Raw genomic sequence first — 22,645 nt, 5'->3', positions numbered from 1 at the left:
TTCATCAGTTAAATATAACATGGTGTTCCCGAAATAGATCCGCTGATAGATTGTAGCTGACTTGCCAAGTTTGTAACTCAGCCAGTGTTGGAATTGGAGAGAAATTTTGACTAGGACACGGCGGGTTATGTACTCGATTTCCAGTAACACCTGGCAGATTTCATCCTCAATACTCATACAGTAATACTTAATTTGTGGAAAATATTGGACTTTGCGTGTTTGGTATCCAGACCCTTGATAAATTTATTACTTTGTTTTACTGTAATTATTTTCACGTAAATGCCTTAAGACCTCTAGAAGATGAATTTAAAGAGTGATATAATCATCCGGAACTTCTTTTCACAGTGGAATATCGTGATGCTCAGGGAAACACATCGTCTAAGAGAGTATGAGGTCTGGAGCTCGTTGCCAAAGTGGTCAAATTGTACAGTGAGGGTATTGCCGCCAAGAATTGTCTTCCTCTGAACGTATCACCTAATTAAAAATAAATGTAAAGGTTTCGGAAGCAAGAGTAACAGGCAGTCTTTGTGGGGGTGATCATTGTTTTAAGACAACCTTCCTTCCTTCACATTAATTAGAGGGGAAAATGGAAGATGATTGCATCCTCTTGTCAGCAAATCCCGTGAATTAACTGTCACATTTAAAACTTCAGAAGTAATTCTGTTTTGATCTTCCAAGCCTTGCTGCCAACACCTCGTCAGATGAGACAGAATTTTGAATACAGCAAAAAGTGCGGATGAACCTTTTAACTGCTCATTTTCTTCTTATCACTTTCAATGGATTGTTCATCTTCTGACAGAGGAAAGAACTAGCTTCACTTGCTGCTTCAACTGCCGGGAAGTCATACAAGTTAGGGCACGACTCTGGCCACTAAATCGCTCACTTAGGTTCTGCATAACTCTCTGACTGAGAACCTGTACTTTATCATGTTTAGTATCATACATCGTCGGTTCTTGACCTTGAGTTCCCGAGAAAATATGGATTATTCCTTCTGAGGCTGCTGATAATTCTGAACACTTTAATTGCGACAACTCCGTGTGGTCGGCTTCTGTAAAGTCAAAAAAGAATCTCAGAAGGAGAAATTGTAATATATTCATGTCTCTTTCTTTCTTTCTTTCTTTCTTTCTTTCTTTCTTTCTTTCTTTCTTTCTTTCCTAATCCGTTCACCGTCCAGAGTTGGTTTTTCCTCGGTCTCAGCGAGGGATCCCACCTCCACCACCTCAAGGGCAGTGTCCTGGAGCGTGATACTTTGTATCGGGGTACAACTGAGCAGAAGGACCAGTACCTCGTCTACTATGCCGAACAAGGGCCTTGTGGGGCGGGGGGAAGATTGGAAATCACAGACAAGGAAAAGGGAAGGAAGCGACCGTAGCCTTAAGTTAGGTACCATCCCGGAATTTGTCTGATGGAGAAGTGGGAAACCACGGAAAACCACTTCGAGGATGGGTGAGGTGGGAATCGAACCCCTCCCCCTCTGCTCAGCTGTCCTCGCAAGGTTAAGTGGACCCCGTTCCAGCCCTCGTGCCACTTTACAAATTTCGTAGCAGAGCCGGGAATTGAACTCTAACACTAACCACTACACCGCAGAGGCGGACTTGATGTCTCTTAAATATCATAATTTGTAGAATTGATTCTTAAGAAATTATTGATGTTATTACTATTCGTTGTCGAAATCTCATGTGACCATGATATCTTAACATTATCTTCTATTTTATATTTTGTTTATTGGCAGGTCTAGTGGTCATGATACCTCAACAATCTTTAGCAAAGTTTACTTATGTTATTGTTGTTTTTGACAGCTCTCATCCTTATCTTGAAATTAGTTATCAAATATTTTTTATTTTACTGTTGTTTGTTGATGACAGGTCTGGTGGCCATGCTATCCCGACCCGCCATGAACGAGCTCTACCTGCTTGGAGTTTCCTATGTGGTTCTTGCCACCTTCCTTGCCCTGGAGCTCTGTCTCGCAGCAGCCACTCAGCCTCGTGCGCCCTCTACCGGCGTCTGGGCCGCCATGTTCTTCATCTACGTCACATATGCACTACTACCCATTCGGCTACAGGAGGCTGCGGGAGCAGGCATCGTTCTTGCAGCAGCGCATGTCATCTGTGTCGTCTACCTCAACCATACAGACTTCTTCCTCTGGAGACAGGTATGAGACGATCCACTCTCAGTTTCTATTATAACTTGTTTGTCATGACCTCGTGTAAAGTAAGTAAGTAGACTCGTGTCCTCATCCCGAGGTGGTGCAGCTCTTTTCATACACACCCCCAGTGGAGGTGAGCTGCATGTACCATTTTAAACACTCACCAGTCCTCGTGCCATTCTTAAATTTCTGGCAGTACCGGGAATCGATCGCAGACCCTCGAGGACGGCAGCTAATAACACTAACCGTTATACTACGGATACGGACTGAAAACGACGTGAAACATGATCCGTGAATTTTCCACTCACTTGCACATATACTGTAATGCTCTCATATTCCCCTATCCAAACAATTTTCCGCTCCTGTAAGACGAACTGATAGAAAGACAATCAAAGAAAGTTTTAAAGTAATATTTAGGCATTGCCCAATCGACGGTACAAATGAAAGTGCTTTAAGTTAACTTGAAACCATTTCATGTAATCAAACATTTTAAAAAAGTGCAAAGTGAGATTTCTTGACCCAGTTGAATCTCGGTGAAAATTATGAGATAGAAGGATGGCCCCTGTCCACATTTTAACTGTCCTGTTACCTTTTGTCACGGACTATGAATTTCGGACGACATTTCATTATACTCTGTATTATTTATTTTATTTATCATATGTCTTTTAGTACGGGGAGTGTCCGAGGACATGTTCGTTTCGCCTGGTGCAGCCCCAACGAGGGTGGACGGCATCTGTCATGTATGGGAACTACGTGTTTTTGAAGTGGAGGATAGGGTTGTGTATGAGTTACAGGAATGTTGGTGACACTACAAACACAGAGTCCCCGAGGCAGGATAAGCAACCAGATGAGAATCGAACCCAGGACTCTCTGAACCGAAGGTGACTTCGCTGACGATTCAGGCAAGGAGCTTGACTATATTCTGCAGAAGCACAGTCGTATAACCTTTGCCTGTTTACGTCATACAGTTCGTTGCTTACTATAAAGATGAAGGTAGGCAACATGCCACACAGATATCTTCGTGCTTAGGCAAAGTGCCTTACAGATATCATAACAGCAGAAGGCAGGCAGCATGCCATACAAATAACGTTTTAGATATAGACAGGGAATGTATCTTCCAGAATGTAGCCAGGCAACTTGCCATTCAAATATCGATTGAATCTGACAATAAACTGGAAGCATTGTCAAACTCTGTTTATTTATTTGTTTGTTCTCTTCATTACTTCCTAGAATAATCAGGCTAACTCATTTCATAGAACTTCCACGTGTAAAGAAAAGTCGGTTCAAACTACTTAGGGTACCAGTCACTTATTATTATTATTATTATTATTATTATTATTATTATTATTATTATTATTATTATTATGGGCCTTTCCCCATTTTAGATCAGTCAAGGTGTATGAGTTTGGCACAGTTATACTGTTGCATGCACTTCCTAACACCAACCAATGTGATTCGCTATTGCGTGTTTCTGTAATGGTTGGTATTAATGATATGTGTTGTGCGCAAATGAAAATATGAGTATTAACAAGAACAAAGCCACCCAGTCTCCGAGCCAGAAGAATTAACAAAATGCGGGTACAATTCCCGGCCCGTTCGTGAATCGAACTTGGGGCCCTCCGAAGTAAAGTCTGCTACGCTGACCATTCAGCCAAGGAGGCAGACGTAGCCTTCCTCTCAATTAATTCCCTTTAATGTAAATCCAAATATATCTTAGTGTAACGAGCTCCTCACCCACCTTGGTCACTGCCTTACCCACACCAGGTATTATTATTATTATTATTATTATTATTATTATTATTATTATTATTATTATTATTATTATTATTATTATTATTATTATTGTTACCGTGACTTTTCCGTGGTAGGTAGAGGTGAAAGAAGGTGCGGGTGTGAATGGGTTTCAAGCTACGAAATTATAGTGCAAAGTAAAATTAATTTAAAAGTTAACAAGGTTATATTTTCTTTTCGAAAACAAAGAAATAACAAGCATGGCAGGTACAAAGTAGCAATTCAAAAGGGGTTAGTTACAATATTTACAGAATTTGGGCTTCGCGCCCTGACTTCACAATGCTTGGGCAATCAGCTCGGTTTTACCCCAAACACAAGTTTTAACAGAGGGGGAGAAAACCCCATTCATACCTAGGAGCCCTTGTTCCAAATTACACTGAAAAACCTCCATGAGGCATACAACCCAGAATTTTCAAAAGAGCCACTCGCTCTCAAAATTTAAGCCTCTCCCAGGCCACACCAAACTCCACCTTCAAGTTGTCCTCAACGGACATAAACACAGGGGTAAAATACCCAATCTACTGAGGTCTATTAAAAGAAAAGCAGGTTAATTAAATGACCTCTAAAATAACCATTTGAGAGGAGGCGAACTTGCACTCCTAATACACTTTGATTAAGACCTACTTGGCACTAGGCCGTTAATACAAGGGCTAATCCCATGCTAAAGAGGTGACTTAAGAAAAGAACAATTTGTTTTACATTAACGAAGAATAGGTTGAGAAAATAAGTTCACCTCAAGACAATGTGAGTGGGAGCTCGAGAGGGTTAGCACTCTCTATCCCAATATGTCGTTTTACAAGAGAATAGATGAAAAGAGAAGTTACATTTTAGGAAAAGGTTACATGGTTGAACGCTTAGAACCCGCCCCGAAAGTTAAACTGCTGAGCTAGCAAAGAAAGAAGTTATTAATCGGCCATTACCTTGTGTTGAACGGCTGGAGAAGAAAGAGGCGCTTCCCGCCCCCTGCTATGTACTTAACACACTGAAAGATGGAACAGAAGTGGCCTAGAGACCCAAAAATCAGCAGTTTAAATACTCTCGCGGAAGTTTCTAGGCGTTAGGGGAAAGAAAACACCCTCCCACAAACTCTTTATTGGATAGGACCCCGCAACAGATTCAAGTTGGGGGAAGATACATCTGATTGGATAGAAATTAATTGAAGAAATTCGGGATTGGATACATTCATAACAAGGGGAAGAAAGGGGTAAATATTGCCAACTTAAACAATGATAGAAAGAAATTTAACAAAGAACAAACTCTTGAAATTAAATTTTCTCCAAAAAAATAGTTCTTTGACTCCGCACTAGGTTGCACTATTGTAGATCTTCAGTAGTGTCCTCTAGAAGAGAAAGTTCACACTTCTTACTTCAAGCGAAACAAAAACACATCAAAAATGACACAGTTCAAAAACTCAAAATTTTCCACGTGGTGACATCTTCTGAGAAGGTAGAAAATTAATACTGTCAATAAAGTTCAGACTTCCTCCAGCAGAGGAGTTTCACCTGGCGCAATTTTTAAATTAGCGGAGTGGAGGTGTACCGCCCGGTACAGACCTCCCCCCCCAAAAGTTCCTCCAGGGATGACACATGAAATCAGTTTGAAACAAGGTCCAAGTTATGCTGTGGGTATGAAGATTGATTGCCAAAAAATGTATAAGATTTTCTTAATTTGGGGTTGATTTGATTTCAAAATTTGTTGTTGCAGATGAAGTAAAGTCTTTATATTTGTAGAAGTTGAATTTCTGAAGATAACTTTTTATACTTGAAAGTGAAGGAAAAAAAATTTCAAAGTCCACCAAATATTGCAGTTGAATTCCCAAGTGTAGTCATTACTTATGGTATCTGTTCATGTAGTAGATGGTGATGAAGTGGGATGGCCAGACCGGCCGTTGCGGCTTGCGTCCAAAGGAGGCCGCTCGGACCCCTCAAGTACCCTGAGATACCGCTCGCCCGCACTATGAGGGGAGCAGAGGTGTTGAAGCACGCCGCGCCCGCGGTGAAAATAAACAGGCTGCGGGCAAGTAGCAGGTTGTGCGCCGCACATCAGCCTTGGCCGGGAGGAGAGCTCCGGCTCGCCGTGCACATGTCGTCCTCGCTGGAGAGGAGGGGGCCCATCCCCCTCCCCAGTTACTGCACGGCGCCGCGCGGCTGCGGGGGCACTGAAACATTAAAGCTAGGCGGCAGAATTGTGTTGGACCATCATGTTTCTTTTAAGGGCACACGCATGTAAAGAGATTGAGGGGCCAGCGGCGTGCAGATATCCATGGCATTTCATCTAAGCCAGCCACTGAGTGTAGTGGAGCAGGAGACGGGAGCGTGGTAATGGCCGTGGAAAGGACAGAATGGCAGTTTAACGGGTCGGGACAGGTTTTACAAAAATGCTTACATCTGAAACAAAATATTATAGGTAGTGCAGAATGCCTTAAAAATGAAACTCAAAAAAATATATAACCTTCATATCCTTTCAAAATAATATAAAGCAAGTTAACACAGAAATTACACCGGCTTCACCTGGGACAGGTGAACTCTAAATATCCTCTCGGTGGCTGGATTACTTAACAATAAGGTAACCGGCGTAAGAAAATCGAGAATGATACAAGGCCCCTGAAATCTGGGGGCAAGCTTGCCCGCGGGAACAAAATTTTTGACCATTACTTGGTCACCTACCTTTAAAGGGGTGGGTCTCCGTCCACGATCATACTTTTCCCTAACCTTTTCATGAGACACTTTAAGATTAGCTTTAGCCTTCTTCCAAAGATCTTTAATGTTATCCGGATCTATTGTCTCGGGTAGAATGTCATTCAGAGACCAGAGGTTAGAGAGCGGCGAGTTGGGAACAAACTTGAACATCAAAGAAGCTGGAGTAAACTTGTGAGATTCATGAACCGCCGAATTCAAAGCAAAAGCTATCCAATGCAGGGACGTGTCCCACCTGGAATGATCTTCATGATGATAGGCAATAAGTGCGGACCTGAGATTACGGTTAACCCGTTCAGCCAGAGATGGTTGAGGGTAATAAGCAGAAGTAGTTACATGAGAGATTGATAAGTCAAAACAGAATTTACGAAACAAATTAGATGTAAAAGCCTTAGCATTATCAGATACAATATATTGACACGGACCAAAAGAAGCAAAAATAGAATTTAAGCAGGTAATGGTAGACTGAGCGGTAGCCAGCTTAGTCGGAAATAACCAAGAAAATCTGGTAAAATCATCTACGCACACAAAGATGATCTTGTTAGCATTACCCTTTGACTGGGGGAAGGGTCCTACATAATCAATATACAGACGTTCCATGGGGCGCGACGCTTGATGCGAAGACAAAAGGCCTACCTTGGTGGACATGGTGGGTTTACTGAGCAAACAAGATTTACAAGCTTTTACAAGTTCACGGATTTCACCGTCCATACCTTTCCAGATGAACATTTCACGAATCTTTTCACGAGTTTTAAAGATACCCAGATGCCCTCCTAATGGGGTCTCATGATAATACTTGAAGATCATTGGTACAAGAACTGCTGGAACAACAACTTTCATCATCTTATCATGCCTCGAAGGGCAACATAAAACACCATTCCTCAGAACATAAGGGACAACATGTTCCCCAGAAGAAAGGGTTTCCATTATCGGAGCCAGCGTCGGATCTTCACGTTGGTATTTCTCGATATCCCTAAAAAGCATGGGAGCATCTGTTAGGATGGCATTAACCTCAGATAGCATGGACTCGGAAGGTGATGAACTGTCGACCGGTTCGTGGGTCTCGACGTCGTTATGAAACATACGGCTGAGTCCATCAGCAACAACATTTTCGGTACCTCTGATATGTCTAACATCAAACTGGAAGGCGGAAATACGAATAGCCCAGCGGGCTATACGACCAGTACGACGCGGCCTACCTAAGACCCAGCTTAAGGCTTGATTATCTGTCTCCAGGTCGAATTTGACATGTTCCAGATAGAGACGGAACTTTTCTAAGGCAAATAAGACTGCCAAACCTTCGAGCTCATAGATGGAATACTTGGCTTCTTGAGCCGACAATGTCCTAGACGCATAGGCGATGGGTCGCCTCCCTAGTTCAGTCTCTTGAAGAAGGACTGCCGCTACTGCTGACGACGATGCGTCGGTTTGGACAATGAATTTCTTCGAGAAATCAGGCATAGCAAGGACAGGGGCATTACAGAGAGCTAATTTCAGATCTTCAAAAGCGGCTTGTTGAGAAGGTCCCCACTCGAATTTGATGCCTTTCCTACGAAGAAGGTTTAAGGGCGCCGCTCTATTAGCAAAGTTAGGAATGAACTTCCTGAAGAAATTCACCATACCAATGAACCTGGCGATACCTTTAATGTCCTTGGGAGGTTTAAAATCACGGATGGCCTGTGTTCTAGAATGATCGACTGCTACACCATCGGGTGACACAATATGTCCTAGGAATGACATAGAGGGCTTAGCAAAGGCAACCTTGGACAACTTAACAGTTAACCCAGCCTTACGAAGGCGATCGAGAACTTCTCGCAAATGATCTAGATGTTCTTCAAAAGTCTCTGAAAATACGACGACATCATCTAAGTAGTGATATAAGTACTCGAATTTGATGTCGGAGAAGACCCTATCTAGTAGCCTAGTGAGCACAGCTGCCCCCGTGGGGAGTCCGAAAGGCACGCGGTTGTATTCGTATAAATTCCAGTCCGTGGCAAACGCTGTAAGGTGTTTAGACTCTTCGGCAAGGGGAATTTGATTATAGGCCTGATTCAAGTCCAAGATAGTGAAGAACTTGGCCTTACGAAACCATGAAAAGCAAGAATGAAGGTCGGGAAGGGGCACAGATTGTAACACCACCTTCCGATTGAGAGCCCTGTAATCAATGACAGGCCTGAAGCCTCCTTGGGGTTTCGGTACTAAAAAAAATAGGCGAAGAATACGCTGACTTAGAGGGCCTAATAATACCGTCCTTCAACATCTGATCGATGATTTCCTTCAGAGCCTTCATTTTAGGTGGAGATAGCCTATACGGTGGAAAACGGACAGGAATCGAATCCGTAACCTCAATTTTGTATTCAATAAGGTCAGTAACACCAAGAGTATCAGAGAACACCTCGGGAAACGACTGACACAGTTTGCGAATACTATCAGCCTGCTCCTCAGGTAGATGTCTAAGGTCTAACAACATCCTGGGTAGGCGAAATAGAAGAACATGACACAGAATTACACTTTAATAGTGGTATTTTACAACTAGAAGCAAATTTGAATGTGCACGACCTAGACTTGAGATCGAGCACAAGACCAGTGTGAGAGATAAAGTCAGCTCCCAATATAATGGGGCAAGACAATTGCTTGGCCACAAACAATTTAATTTTCCATGTAAACTTAAAAACACGAATTTTGACCAGTAAGGAACCTAGAATTTCTAATGGAGATGAATTAGCCGAAACGTATTGAACAGGAGAAGAGACATAGTCAGGAAGTTTACAAACCGATTTCAATTTAGAATACCATTCAGCCGCAATAATCGAACAAACACTACCTGAATCTAAGAGAGCTGTTATAGGCTCGTTATTTAACTCAATCTTAAGAAAAGGAACAGGTGCGGGGGTATCCGCCGCAATCCTAAGACATTCTTTAGGGCATTCAAAAGATGAATTTGAAGGCTGATCGTTCTCTGCATTTACAATCTGTTTACTAGGGGCTGAGTCTCGGGAAGATGGATTAGTCGACTCAACCGAAGCCACTAGTCACTTTTTATTATTGGCATAGGTGGAATTTGCACCAGAAGTTGAGCAGGAGGGGGTGCTATTTGAGTTCGGACAATTCTTGGCGATATGTGAGAAGGCCCCACATTTAAAACAGCCTTGTGCTGAACCAGCTCCATTATTTGCCCTACTAGTTTTGATCAGAGGACACTTATTGCGCAGATGGTCAGGCGACCCGCAAGCATAACATTTACGGGGGGTGACTGATCGGCGAGGTGGAGGCCGAGTATTACTAATGGAAGGCGGGGGTTCTTTCGCGACACGCAAAGAATCGGCGTATCTAACTCCTTCCGCTGAGACTGCCAATGCTTCAAGTTCCGAGAAAGTTTGCGGGCACGCCGCGAAACACAAATATGACCTATAGGGAGGTGAAATTCCCTCTACAATAGCCTGTACAATCTGATCTTCAGGAAAATGAAGGGCAAACACCCTAGTATAAAACTTAATGTCCTGTATGAAATCAGCCAAGTTTTCATCCAACCTCTGTACTCGATAATAGTATTTCTGAATAAGGGAGGACCTGGCCCTAGCAGGGATGAAGTTAGCTAGCAAATGGGCATGGAAATCCTCAATAGATGATTGCTCGGCAATGGCTCTTACGATTTTATCAGAGAGAATACCAATAGCATACGGATAGATAATTTGCAAGATTTGACATGGAGAAAGAGAAAAAACAAGGGCATGATCCTGAAATTCCACTAGAAATCTTAAAAATGAAATTACGTCACTGGTGGTATTAACGGAAAACTTAGATATACCTCTGAGCAACATTGCCAATGGATGAGGCAAGCTACTAAACCCGGGTGACATAGTAGGTAAAGGTTTCAATGGCAAGGAAGTTAATTCAGAACGGATGTTACTCAGCGATGCACGGCGTTCAGGCTCGTTGTCCAATGGGGCAGAGATAGTTTGGGCAGCAATGGTTTTCCTATTTACTTCTCCCTTAGGAGGTGCTTCCTCGCTACCTGCATTTACTATGGTGGGTTGATCAGATTTGGGAGGAACTTCCCCAGTTAACAATTGCGTGACCTTACTAGATAATTCGGAAATATTTTCCAGGAGCGTACTAGCTTCCTTACTCTGAACATCATTCAGTTTTAGAGACAACAGATCGTTAACCCTATTCGAAAAATGATATAGCCTGCCTTGCACACGCTTAATTTGATTAGGAGACGGATCATTTTCATCAAAAAAACTAACTACAGAAGCTAGCCCAGTAATATTCTCCGTGATCGTGGAAAGAGAGTCGTCAATTTCTTTCTCTCCCAAATTGGGGATGGAAATGGGCAAATCAAGGGACTCTCTAAGCTTGTTAGTGTCTATTGCAACCGTGCCTCCAGATTGAACGTTTCTGATAGTTAACTCATATATCAACTCCTCTTTGCGCAAATAGTTAAGGAGGAGAACATCGCGAGGGCCGGGCATGATGACAGAACAATTTTGGAACACTCAAAAATGCCAGCAACTGAGAAAATGGTTAGAGTTCGGATAAAAACAATGTCTCGCCGTCAAAAGGGGCTAAATTGAGACCCATTCAACCACGCTCTGCTACCACTTGTTACCGTGACTTTTCCGTGGTAGGTAGAGGTGAAAGAAGGTGCGGGTGTGAATGGGTTTCAAGCTACGAAATTATAGTGCAAAGTAAAATTAATTTAAAAGTTAACAAGGTTATATTTTCTTTTCGAAAACAAAGAAATAACAAGCATGGCAGGTACAAAGTAGCAATTCAAAAGGGGTTAGTTACAATATTTACAGAATTTGGGCTTCGCGCCCTGACTTCACAATGCTTGGGCAATCAGCTCGGTTTTACCCCAAACACAAGTTTTAACAGAGGGGGAGAAAACCCCATTCATACCTAGGAGCCCTTGTTCCAAATTACACTGAAAAACCTCCATGAGGCATACAACCCAGAATTTTCAAAAGAGCCACTCGCTCTCAAAATTTAAGCCTCTCCCAGGCCACACCAAACTCCACCTTCAAGTTGTCCTCAACGGACATAAACACAGGGGTAAAATACCCAATCTACTGAGGTCTATTAAAAGAAAAGCAGGTTAATTAAATGACCTCTAAAATAACCATTTGAGAGGAGGCGAACTTGCACTCCTAATACACTTTGATTAAGACCTACTTGGCACTAGGCCGTTAATACAAGGGCTAATCCCATGCTAAAGAGGTGACTTAAGAAAAGAACAATTTGTTTTACATTAACGAAGAATAGGTTGAGAAAATAAGTTCACCTCAAGACAATGTGAGTGGGAGCTCGAGAGGGTTAGCACTCTCTATCCCAATATGTCGTTTTACAAGAGAATAGATGAAAAGAGAAGTTACATTTTAGGAAAAGGTTACATGGTTGAACGCTTAGAACCCGCCCCGAAAGTTAAACTGCTGAGCTAGCAAAGAAAGAAGTTATTAATCGGCCATTACCTTGTGTTGAACGGCTGGAGAAGAAAGAGGCGCTTCCCGCCCCCTGCTATGTACTTAACACACTGAAAGATGGAACAGAAGTGGCCTAGAGACCCAAAAATCAGCAGTTTAAATACTCTCGCGGAAGTTTCTAGGCGTTAGGGGAAAGAAAACACCCTCCCACAAACTCTTTATTGGATAGGACCCCGCAACAGATTCAAGTTGGGGGAAGATACATCTGATTGGATAGAAATTAATTGAAGAAATTCGGGATTGGATACATTCATAACAAGGGGAAGAAAGGGGTAAATATTGCCAACTTAAACAATGATAGAAAGAAATTTAACAAAGAACAAACTCTTGAAATTAAATTTTCTCCAAAAAAATAGTTCTTTGACTCCGCACTAGGTTGCACTATTGTAGATCTTCAGTAGTGTCCTCTAGAAGAGAAAGTTCACACTTCTTACTTCAAGCGAAACAAAAACACATCAAAAATGACACAGTTCAAAAACTCAAAATTTTCCACGTGGTGACATCTTCTGAGAAGGTAGAAAATTAATACTGTCAATAAAGTTCAGACTTCCTCCAGCAGAGGAGTTTCACCTGGCGCAATTTTTAAATTAGCGGAGTGGAGGTGTACCGCCCGGTACAATTATTATTATTATTATTATTATTATTCCCGGCTATTTTCTTTTTATTACATTGTCTATTTAACTTCCAGGGCTGGTTATCCCCTCGGACTCAGCGAGTGATCATACCTCTACCGCCTCAAGGGCAGTGTCCTGGAGCATGAGACCGCGTGGGAGGGGGAAGTGAGAAAATACGGAAAACCACTTCGAGGATGGCTGAGGTGGGAGTCGAGCCCCCTCTACTCAGTTGATCTCCCGAGACTTAGTAGACCCCGTTCCAGTCCTCGTAACACTTTTCAAATTTCATGACAGAGCCGGTAATCGAACTCGGGCCTCCGGGGGTGGCAGCTGATCACTCTAACCACTACACCACAGAGGCACACCCTGGCTATTTTCCCATTTATAATGTTTTGCTAGTGATTTAACGTCTCACTAACACATCGAAGGTTTTTAGGCGACCCAAGAATAAGAAAGGGCTGACCAGGCTAGTTGGCCGTGCGGTTAGGAGCGCGCAGCTGTGAGCTTGCATCCGGGAGACAGTGGATTCGAATCCCACTGTCGGCAGCCCTGAAGATGGTTTTCCGTGGTTTCCCATTTTCACACCAGGCAAATGCTGGGGTTGTACCTTAATTAAGGCCACAGCCGCTTCCTTCCCATTCCTAGGCCTTTCCTCTCCCATCGTCGCATAAGACCTACTTGTGTTGGTGCAACGTAAAGCAAAATAGCAAAAAAAGGGAGAAAGGGCTGGGATTGAGAAGCTAGAGACCCTGGTCTTAATTACGGTACAGCCCCAGCATTTGCCTGTTGTGAAAATGAGAAACAACGAAACATTCCCAATTCATTGGTGTCGGTTCTTCAGTTTGGTTTGGCCCAGTTTTATGGCTAGATGCCCTTCCTGACACCAACCGTATGTGGAGGTTTGTAATTACTATTCCTTATTTCTGCGGTGGCTGGTAGTTACCCACTCCATGTCTAACTTCTCCTATTTTGCAGCTTGTTGACCTTAGTATTGCTGATGGTTAGTGTCTGTTCCCAAGACAGAAGATTTGATCTCGGCTGAGTATGTTTAAACAATAACAAGTCCGTGTCACTGGCTTTCAGCACGTCAAATATATATATGTGCATGGCTAAATGGTTAGCGTGCTGGCCTCTGGTCACAAGGGTCCCAGGTTCGATTTCCGGCAGGGTCGGGAATTTTAACCAAAATTGCGTAACTCCAGTGGCACGGGGATTGGGTGTCTCTATCCGTGTCGTCTCTAAACTCACGAGTTTCAAAACTCACGAATTCCAGGAATAGGATTAGTAAGAACAAGTTTCTCTACCTGGGCCAGTCTCAAAACTCTCGAATTCCTGGAAGAGGATTAGAAAGAGCAAGTTACTCTCCCTGAGCCAGTCTCAAAACTCACGAATTCCTGGAAGAGGATTAGAAAGAGAAAGTTTCTCTACCTGGGCCAGTCTCAAAACTATCGAATTCCTGGAAGAGGATTAGAAAGAACAAGTTACTCTCCCTGGGCCAGTCTCAAAACTATCGAATTCCTGGAAGAGGATTAGAAAGAACAAGTTTCTCTACCTGGGCCAGTCTCAAAACTCACGAATTCCTGGAAGAGGATTAGAAAGAGCAAGTTACTCTCCCTGAGCCAGTCTCAAAACTCACGAATTCCTGGAAGAGGATTAGAAAGAGAAAGTTTCTCTACCTGGGCCAGTCTCAAAACTCACGAATTCCTGGAAGAGGATTAGAAAGAACAAGTTACTCTACCTGGGCCAGTCTCAAAGCTATCGAATTCCTGGAAGAGGATTAGAAAGAATAAGTTTCTCTACCTGGGCCAGTCTCAAAACTCACGAATTCCTGGAAGAGGATTAGAAAGAGCAAGTTACTCTCCCTGAGCCAGTCTCAAAACTCACGAATTCCTGGAAGAGGATTAGAAAGAGAAAGTTTCTCTACCTGGGCCGGTCTCAAAACTCACCTGCAAAGCCAGTTCTTCTGTGAATGGATAAATGTCCACCCTATTAGTGATGGGACAATCGAATACTTTTAATAATCAAATCACTTCCATCCAATTATTTAAATAATCGAATGAATAATCAAATCAAATAATCGAATGAGTTTCAAATATCATTCAGTTATATCGCGCAAAATAATCGGATGGGTCATGAATAATTTTCTTTTTGGTTTAAATGTGGCTGGTAGATAACCGATTGAGGTAAGCGAATAGATGAACGCTTACGACAAATAGAAATACACCATTTTCCAAATGAATCAATAATAATAATAATAATAATAATAATAATAATAATAATAATAATAATAATAATAATGTTATTTGCTTTACGTCCCACTAACTACTTTTACGGTCTTCGGAGACGCCGAGGTGCCGGAATTTAGTCCCTCAGGAGTTCTTTTACGTGCCAGTAAATCTACCGACACGAGGCTGTCGTATTTGAGCACCTTCAAATACCACTGGACTGAGCCAGGATCTCCAAATGAATCTCCAAATGTTTAAACTAAATGAATGAATTAACTGTCTTGATCTCTAATATCTCTAAATAAAATTCGTTATTCAAGTAAATACCATTTTCTGGCCGCATTATGGAACTAAGGCCCAGTACTACCAACTGACAGTTTCTTTTAACTAGCAGCGGACAATATCCTGTACCTACTTTAATATGGTTAGGATGCTGGCCTTTGGTCCAAGGGGTCCAGGGGCTCCCGGGTTCGGTTTCCGGTCGGGTGGGAGATTTTAACTTTGATTAGTTAATTCCTATGGCTCGGGGACTGGGCGTTCGTGCCGTCTTCAGCATTAGACTCCATTTTAGGTAGAGCCCCATCCTCACAGACGTGCAGGTCGCCTGTACGGCGTCAACTTTTAAAGACCTGCACCAGACCTCTCCGGAGGCCACACGTCATTATTATAAATTTATGTGAAAAGGAAAAAATGCATTATATTAATTTTAAGACAACAGAAAAATATTTTTAAAATAATAATACACCTCGGCCTCTTTCATTCACTAACCATTATTTTCCCCTTGTGGGCTGGGGTGGCAGAATAACGTTCACATTATCCCCTGCCTGTCGTAAAAAGCGACTAAAAAGGGGCCCCAGGGGCCCTTAAATGATTTAAGAAAAGACTAGACAAACACCTGGTAGGCAATCTGCTATCTGGGTGACTGCCCTAAGTCGGTGGAAAAGCATGGGATGAAGGGAAGCGTGAGTCACCTCATCCCTCCTGCAGTCATCGCAAGCACCCGCTGTCCGGATTCATGAATTTTGAGACTCATTAGAATGTTTAGCTACCAGTTTGTAGTCGTGAGTTTTGATACTATTTGTTACTAATTATAGCCCGTGAGTTTTGAGACGTAACCTCTCTATCGTCTTCATCATCATGTCATCCTCAACATAACGCGCATGTCGCTTACGGGTGTCAAATCAAAATACCTGTATCTGGCGAGCCGAACTTCTCCTCAGACACTCCCGGTACTAAAAGCCATTCGCCATTTCAGCGCGTCAAAGAGCTCTTGTGGGACATACATTCGGTACCCAGCGTCTGCTAAAATATATAAGCTACTGAAGAAATATTCAGTAAAATAATAATTAATATTTCAAATGTTAAAGAGTTCCCATCATAGCACATGACTGCGATTTCTTCTACTTCTACAAATTATATCACTGACCTATAATTACACGAATATTTAAATACGCTGGCAATTATGATCGTTGAAAGAATAATTTCTCCAAGTCGAAGAAACTTGAATTGCCACATAAACGAGGTTTGTCTACAAGCCGTACTTCTAAGTTTGTTTGGCTGTAAAAATAAAAATTTTGACTATTAAGCTTGGCACCAAGTGTTAGAGCGGTTATATTTCTACGCCCGACCATATTCGTACCGTGGAATTGACCTGGTTCTCATATTTGGTCTAGGCTGAGTGAAAATCAAGGCGATGAGCTTTTCCAGAAGTAAAAATCTCGCTTTTAAATTCTTCAACTTTCTGACGGGAAATCGAACTCAGGTCCCTCCAGGTGAACTCAGCATGCCTTTACCACCTCGGCTAGGTAGCCCGTCGGTTGTTCTAACGCCACTGAGTGAACTACCTTCCAGGGTGCGAAATCAGAAAAAAACGGTGGGGGGGGGGAGAAGGATCATAGGGTTTAACTATCAGTGTTTATTACAGGCAGTCCCCGGCGGTGCAGGGGGTATTTAATTCCCTGTAAGTAAATTACCTCCTCTCACAGGAAAATGTACATTTTAGATCTTTTTTACTTGAATTCTGTGTTATAACAAAAATGATAATTATTGGAAAGTTGTTCCTTATAGGCAATTACATTTTTTTTTCCGTTAGTCAATACACAGTTCAATAAAAATACTAGTAACAAGAAGGCACTTCGAAATAAGTGCAATTTCACTGAATCGCTACTCGTATTCGATGGAAAAAAATCAATGTGAATTTCGGAAGTCTAGGCACTCATATCTCTCTCTCTCTCTCTCCCTTGATCACGGCTGGTGGCAGACCTCATGAGTTGCAATGTTGAGCAATAGTTTATCTACAACAGATGCTGGATCGCTGTGCACATTGTGACCATGGAATCCTATAGCAACAAAGGGAGTAGAACTGTAAACAAAATTTAACTTAATAAACTAAATAAAAGATACACTTTATAAACGTAGAGTGTACTAAATATTGTACAGTCCATCATTTTTGTCCTATCTTTGTACCTCAGCCCCAAGGTACGAAACATGCCCCCGGAAGATTTTTCTGAAATAAATCCTGCTAACTACCAGTGCACTAATTTGGAAAATCATAAGTGAAAAAATAAAAAAGCGAATGAATGAATGAATGAATGAATGAATGAATGAATGAATGAATGAATGAATGAATGAATGAAGCGCGTAACTGACGCTAAGAAAATAAAATGTGCCAGCTGGTGAGGCCTATTGCACTCCTCTGGACAATGATTAATGAAAGAAAACTGAAGAAATTGTGGAGGAAAGTGTTGCCGTAATGAGAGATGACAGGAGAAACCTGAATAAAGATGTTCCTGCTCCGCTTTGTCCAGCACTAATCTCGCATGGAATGATTATTGTTTCAAGCACCGGAGCAATGATGGGCCGACGTTCTGCCAAGTATGTCACAGAGGTATCATGGAGAATCTTAAGTCATTTAAAATCTTTAAAATAAAAATGCAGGCCAATTTTAAAGAAAAGGAAATTATTACAAGATAAGAAAGATAATAAAACAAAACTCACCTCAAAGAACAATTCTGGGGTTGTATTTCTCCTGGCTGCTGTTTTTCAATGAGTAGCGTTGGTCTGCCAAGTGATGCCCAGAGGTGACCCATTTATCAGCGACGGTAACTGCGTCCCACAATCTCAAAGGGGGCCCATTGAGTTTAATAGTCATCAGAGCCTGCAAAGTATTTACCAACAAGGGATTTCTTTCGGTTGTTTTGATGCTATGAGCAACTCTGAAACCTCGTTCACAAGCGGCGCTTGACATAGGCACTGAACGACCAGGCTCGATATTTCTGCCAAGACGTTGAAAACTTCTCGGTTGCCACTAGCATTGATAATCCTGGATTATCTTCATTGCAGCATTCGACATTGGGATCGCTCTGTAAAGGACATTCCGCAGGCACCTTATGTAACACTTCACCACATTTAGGTTTTTATTGGATTTTTCCTGCACATCATCTCACTGTGTCACTGTTTGAACTTGCGTCGTCACTGGTAGTGACTGTATATTATCATTACCAGTTTTAAAGTTAGTAATTAAACAATTCTTACTTTTTTCCGCACGTTTCATTTCTAGATTCTCGACCTCGACTGTTCGTTACCATGTACAAGCTTACAGACTGGTGCCAATGGCGGTAACGGCAGCAAGCTCATCTAAAATCCAGACGGAAGGGCTGTTCTACGGAGTTAAGAGAGAAGTCGGTGCAGCGAAGGAGAAAGAAAGAAAATCGTCTGAGAGGTCTATGAGAGACTGTCCCTTTCCTGAGAAAGGCCAGGCGAGGCGCGGTTTGTCCTGATTTATTGCTTTATTAGTGGAACCTTTCCTCTACCAGGGCTAAATTCTAACTGAACAAATTTGTCAGTTTGTACACTCATTAAGTGTACATTGTTCTATTGGCTACCTATCGGAAACACTTCCTCTCTAAGAAGTACAGGAGTGGTGTACGCTCGAGCTACTTATTTTTGCTCGGGTTTCAGATGGCTCTACCAGATTGAAACAGGAGCAATAGGCTGCAGGTGCGAAGTTGCCACCTCTACATTGCTTCATTGCTCAAGGTCTTGCAGTCATACATTATTTCTATACTATGTGTATTGTTGGCAAGGTTTTTATGAAAATATGTACAGCAAGAATATTCATGTCAGTAATATATGTGTTATATAGTTTCCCCATAACTTTATAATGAATGATCCCCCCCCCCCCCCACCGGGCAATTTTAGTGGGGGGTTAGGGAACCTCTGAGATAAAATTTCCGGTGGGGGGAAACCCCCATCCCCCCGCGATTTCGCACCCTGCGTCCCTTCTAGCCCTCAGTACAAAATTGAAATCCCTGGACTGGTCGGGAATCGAATCCGGGGCTTTGGGGTAAAAGACATGCACGCCGTTTAGTATACTGTACTTGGCTATAGTAAAAATAATAATTAATTGGGGCTATTTAATTTGGCAATAAAAACAGACACCATGACGCTACAGCCCTAATGAGCTTTGGTCTACGAAGCGACCGCTGCTCAGTCCGAAGGCCTGCAGACCACGAAGTGACGCATGGTCAGTGTGAAGAACCATCCCGGCCATTATTGTTAGTTTTCTAGACCGGGGTCGATATCTCACCATCAGATAGCTCCACAATTGTAATCACGTAGGCTGAATGGATCTTGAACCAGCCCTCAAATCCAAGTAAAAGTCCCAGACTTGGCCAGTAATCAAATCCGGTTCTACCGGTGAGAAGCAGGCATGGTACCCCTAGACCGCGGAGCCGGCTTAAGGACACATGGTAAAACTGGGGATGGAACTAAGCACAGCAATACATGTTTTTATGACACCACCTTATTCCCATTCTATTACACAGAGAACAGTCAAGGTTTACAAATGCACTCTATAGCCTACTTCTTCTTGAACCAAAAACAAAAAAAAATATGGCGTGATTTATGCATTCATTTCCAGATAAAATATTATTTTTATTGTGTTTTTATCTTAAGGTGTACTTTTCTCAGAATGTGGCCCAAAGAGAACAACTAAACTTTAAACATATGATTTATAGGCGTAGAATTACATATTAGGTACGATGATATTATATTAATTTTATTAACAACTTGGTCATAGAAAGTATTAAACTTGAACCACAATATTCTGATCAAAAATGTTTAGATTATTGAATTTTTGTGATCAAAATTTTACTGGTTTTCAAGATATCCTTCACTTTTTATATAGCTACTAGCTCTGTGGATACCCTAAAAAATATTACTTCAATTGGTTCAACCGTTTATGAGAAAAATGCACCTTTAGAGATGAATACTTTTTTTTTAATTTTAGACATGAAATTAATTTTTATCTGGAAGGAATGCATAATTCATGCCATATTCTTTTCTTTTGTGTAAAATAAAAAATATATTAGTGCATGTGTAAAATTTAAGTGTTCTATGTGTAATAGGATGCGAATAAGGTGGCGCCATAAGAACATGTATTGTTGTGCTTAGTTCTACCCCCAACTCTACCCTGTGTCCTTCATCTAGCAGCACGGAATAACATTCGAAATGACTTGATAGATAAGAATCTGATGGCCGGCGATCGCCCGGTAGACCCCAGTAACAGTAGATGAATCCTATCAAGGAAATCATGCAATAAATGCTACACTCGACTGCCTTGGAGAGAGCGATATGGAGAATGATGTGCCGACAAGTGAACCTTGCCTCGCGCGAGAATAACTCTACAAAGAAGTAGGAGGCAGAAACAAAACAAGAGGAGTCAAGGTGGATCTTTGCTAGAGCAAGCATGCAAGAGGATTTAGCATAGAAATGCGCCCTTTCGTTGGCACAGCTCTCAGAAATATAGAGTAACATCACTATCTCTCCGAGTCTTGCTGGTTCAGCTCTGCTTACTGGCAGGGAGATAATGCACCTGTTCCTGCGACAGCTGATGGTCCTCTAAATTAATGTTACCACTCCATAGCGTGCAATAGTTAAATTAGGGTAAGCTCTACGTGAATTTAAACCAGATTATGCTAGCTGATGACACTGCACTTTCCTTACAAAAAGATTTTATTTACTTTATTTTCCTTTCTTCTTTCTTTCTTAATCTGTTTACCCTCCAGGGTCAGTTTTTCCCTCGGACTCAGCGAGGGATCCCACCTCTACTGCCTCAAGGGCAGTGTACTGAAGCATGAGACTTTGGGTCGGGGGATACAACACCAAAGTAGGACCAGTACCTCTTTCTCTCTTTTTCGCTGTAACTTAGCGAGCGCACATTTTTAGAGAGGATACAGCATTCTGACGCACAGAGAAATACCGACTTGGCGATAGTGTATTTATATTGGTATTTATAGAAATACAAATAGAAAAGCACCTTTCGTTATATACGTTTCGGGTGGTTTGGAACGCTACCTCCAGTATTGCTTTTGTTTTTGCTTTTTTGTTTTTGGTCGCTAAAGCCTTCGTTTGAGTGTACCCACTCACCAAAGTATTTGAAATTATGCAAAACAGTTTATTGTTCCATATTTTGCGTTTATTTGGGTCGTGTTGTCGTTGATGTTTAACATAACTTCCGTCTTTTCAAAGGATATCCGCAAGCCAGTTTGTTCCCGTACCTCTTTCAGCCCATACATTTATTCTATTGTAATTTCAGTATTTTTTTCTAAATCATCCGAAAAAGCTAAGCAATCGATTTCCAGTCGGTTCCTCTTCGTCCCAATCTTCAAAGGTATGAAAAAAGTTCATATCTTGTAATGTCTGACGCCACTGCTGTATTATTTTCTCCAGTACGCAGTTGAACAAGAGTTTGCGTTTGGCAGCCATATCGGCACGAGTCCCTCATGATTATTGGGTCTCTCGCCACGTCTTTTAGATAGCTTCTGGTTGGAATGACTTGGTCTTGTATAGTCAACACAAAATCTTCTGTATCGGGGAAAATTTGCTCTGCAGTCAGCCAAAGGTTCGATGCTTATACATCAACTAACGAGTAGTAGTAGCTTCCCATGTAGTGGTTTTGTTAGCCATGCGTCCAGCTTTTCGAAATAAGTTATTACTTCTCGAGAAGTAAAGCAAAGCAAAGTCACCTCCGTACAGGCCGTGAAGGCCCTTGGAGGGTTGGAAGGTAAAAGCTTCCACTATCCGTAACCTCGGCACTTGATGGGGTTAGTGTGGTTAGCTCTACGCCCGGCCACCTTTGCCCCCAGGAATTAACCTGGTACTCATTTTTGTGTAGGCTGAGTGAACCTCAGGGCCATGTGCATCTCCGGCTGTGGAAATCTCATTTCTTAAATTTGACGACTTCCTGACGGGGATTCGAACCCACGTCCTTCCGGGCGAACCGAGCAGGCCTTTACCGACTCGGCCAAGCAGCCCCATTCTCGAGAAGTAACGGAGTTATATCATACACTTCACATGTCATTCGATGGAGATCTGATTTTTCAGCTGACGTATGAAAATACTCCCTCAGTGAGCACTAATTGCCGTGTTAGTTGAGTTCCAATGTCCACAATATCACGACCACCCAGGCGGCGTGGCAGAGTCAGTCGCTCAACTGCTAACTTTGGGCGGTATTTCCGTTCCTTGGTCACCACGTAGCGCAGGTTTTTTTCTGTCAGTCTTGCTCCACTTGATAACCCCGAAGGAGTAGCTAAGAACTGGTATTGCATAGGTAATGATTTCTTTAGTCATATTTTTTGCTGTTCATGCCTGATTTTAGGATTACCTGGTCCCTCTAACAAATTCT

General features: G+C 42.1%; 1 protein-coding gene across 1 annotated transcript in view; it reads left to right on the top strand.

Moving 5' to 3' along the window:
* LOC136875966 (adenylate cyclase type 6) overlaps positions 1–22,645 on the top strand; it is a 364,554-nt gene that overhangs the window by 36,342 nt on the left and 305,567 nt on the right. Inside the window, exon 5 of the mRNA XM_067149581.2 lies at positions 1,866–2,152. Coding sequence (XP_067005682.2) covers positions 1,866–2,152 — 287 coding nt within the window. The remainder of the gene's footprint in view (positions 1–1,865; positions 2,153–22,645) is intronic.

The sequence above is a fragment of the Anabrus simplex genome, chromosome 6, assembly GCF_040414725.1.
Source record: "Anabrus simplex isolate iqAnaSimp1 chromosome 6, ASM4041472v1, whole genome shotgun sequence".
Taxonomy (NCBI): Eukaryota; Metazoa; Arthropoda; class Insecta; order Orthoptera; family Tettigoniidae; genus Anabrus; species Anabrus simplex.
This window is presented reverse-complemented; position numbering and strand designations above follow the sequence as displayed.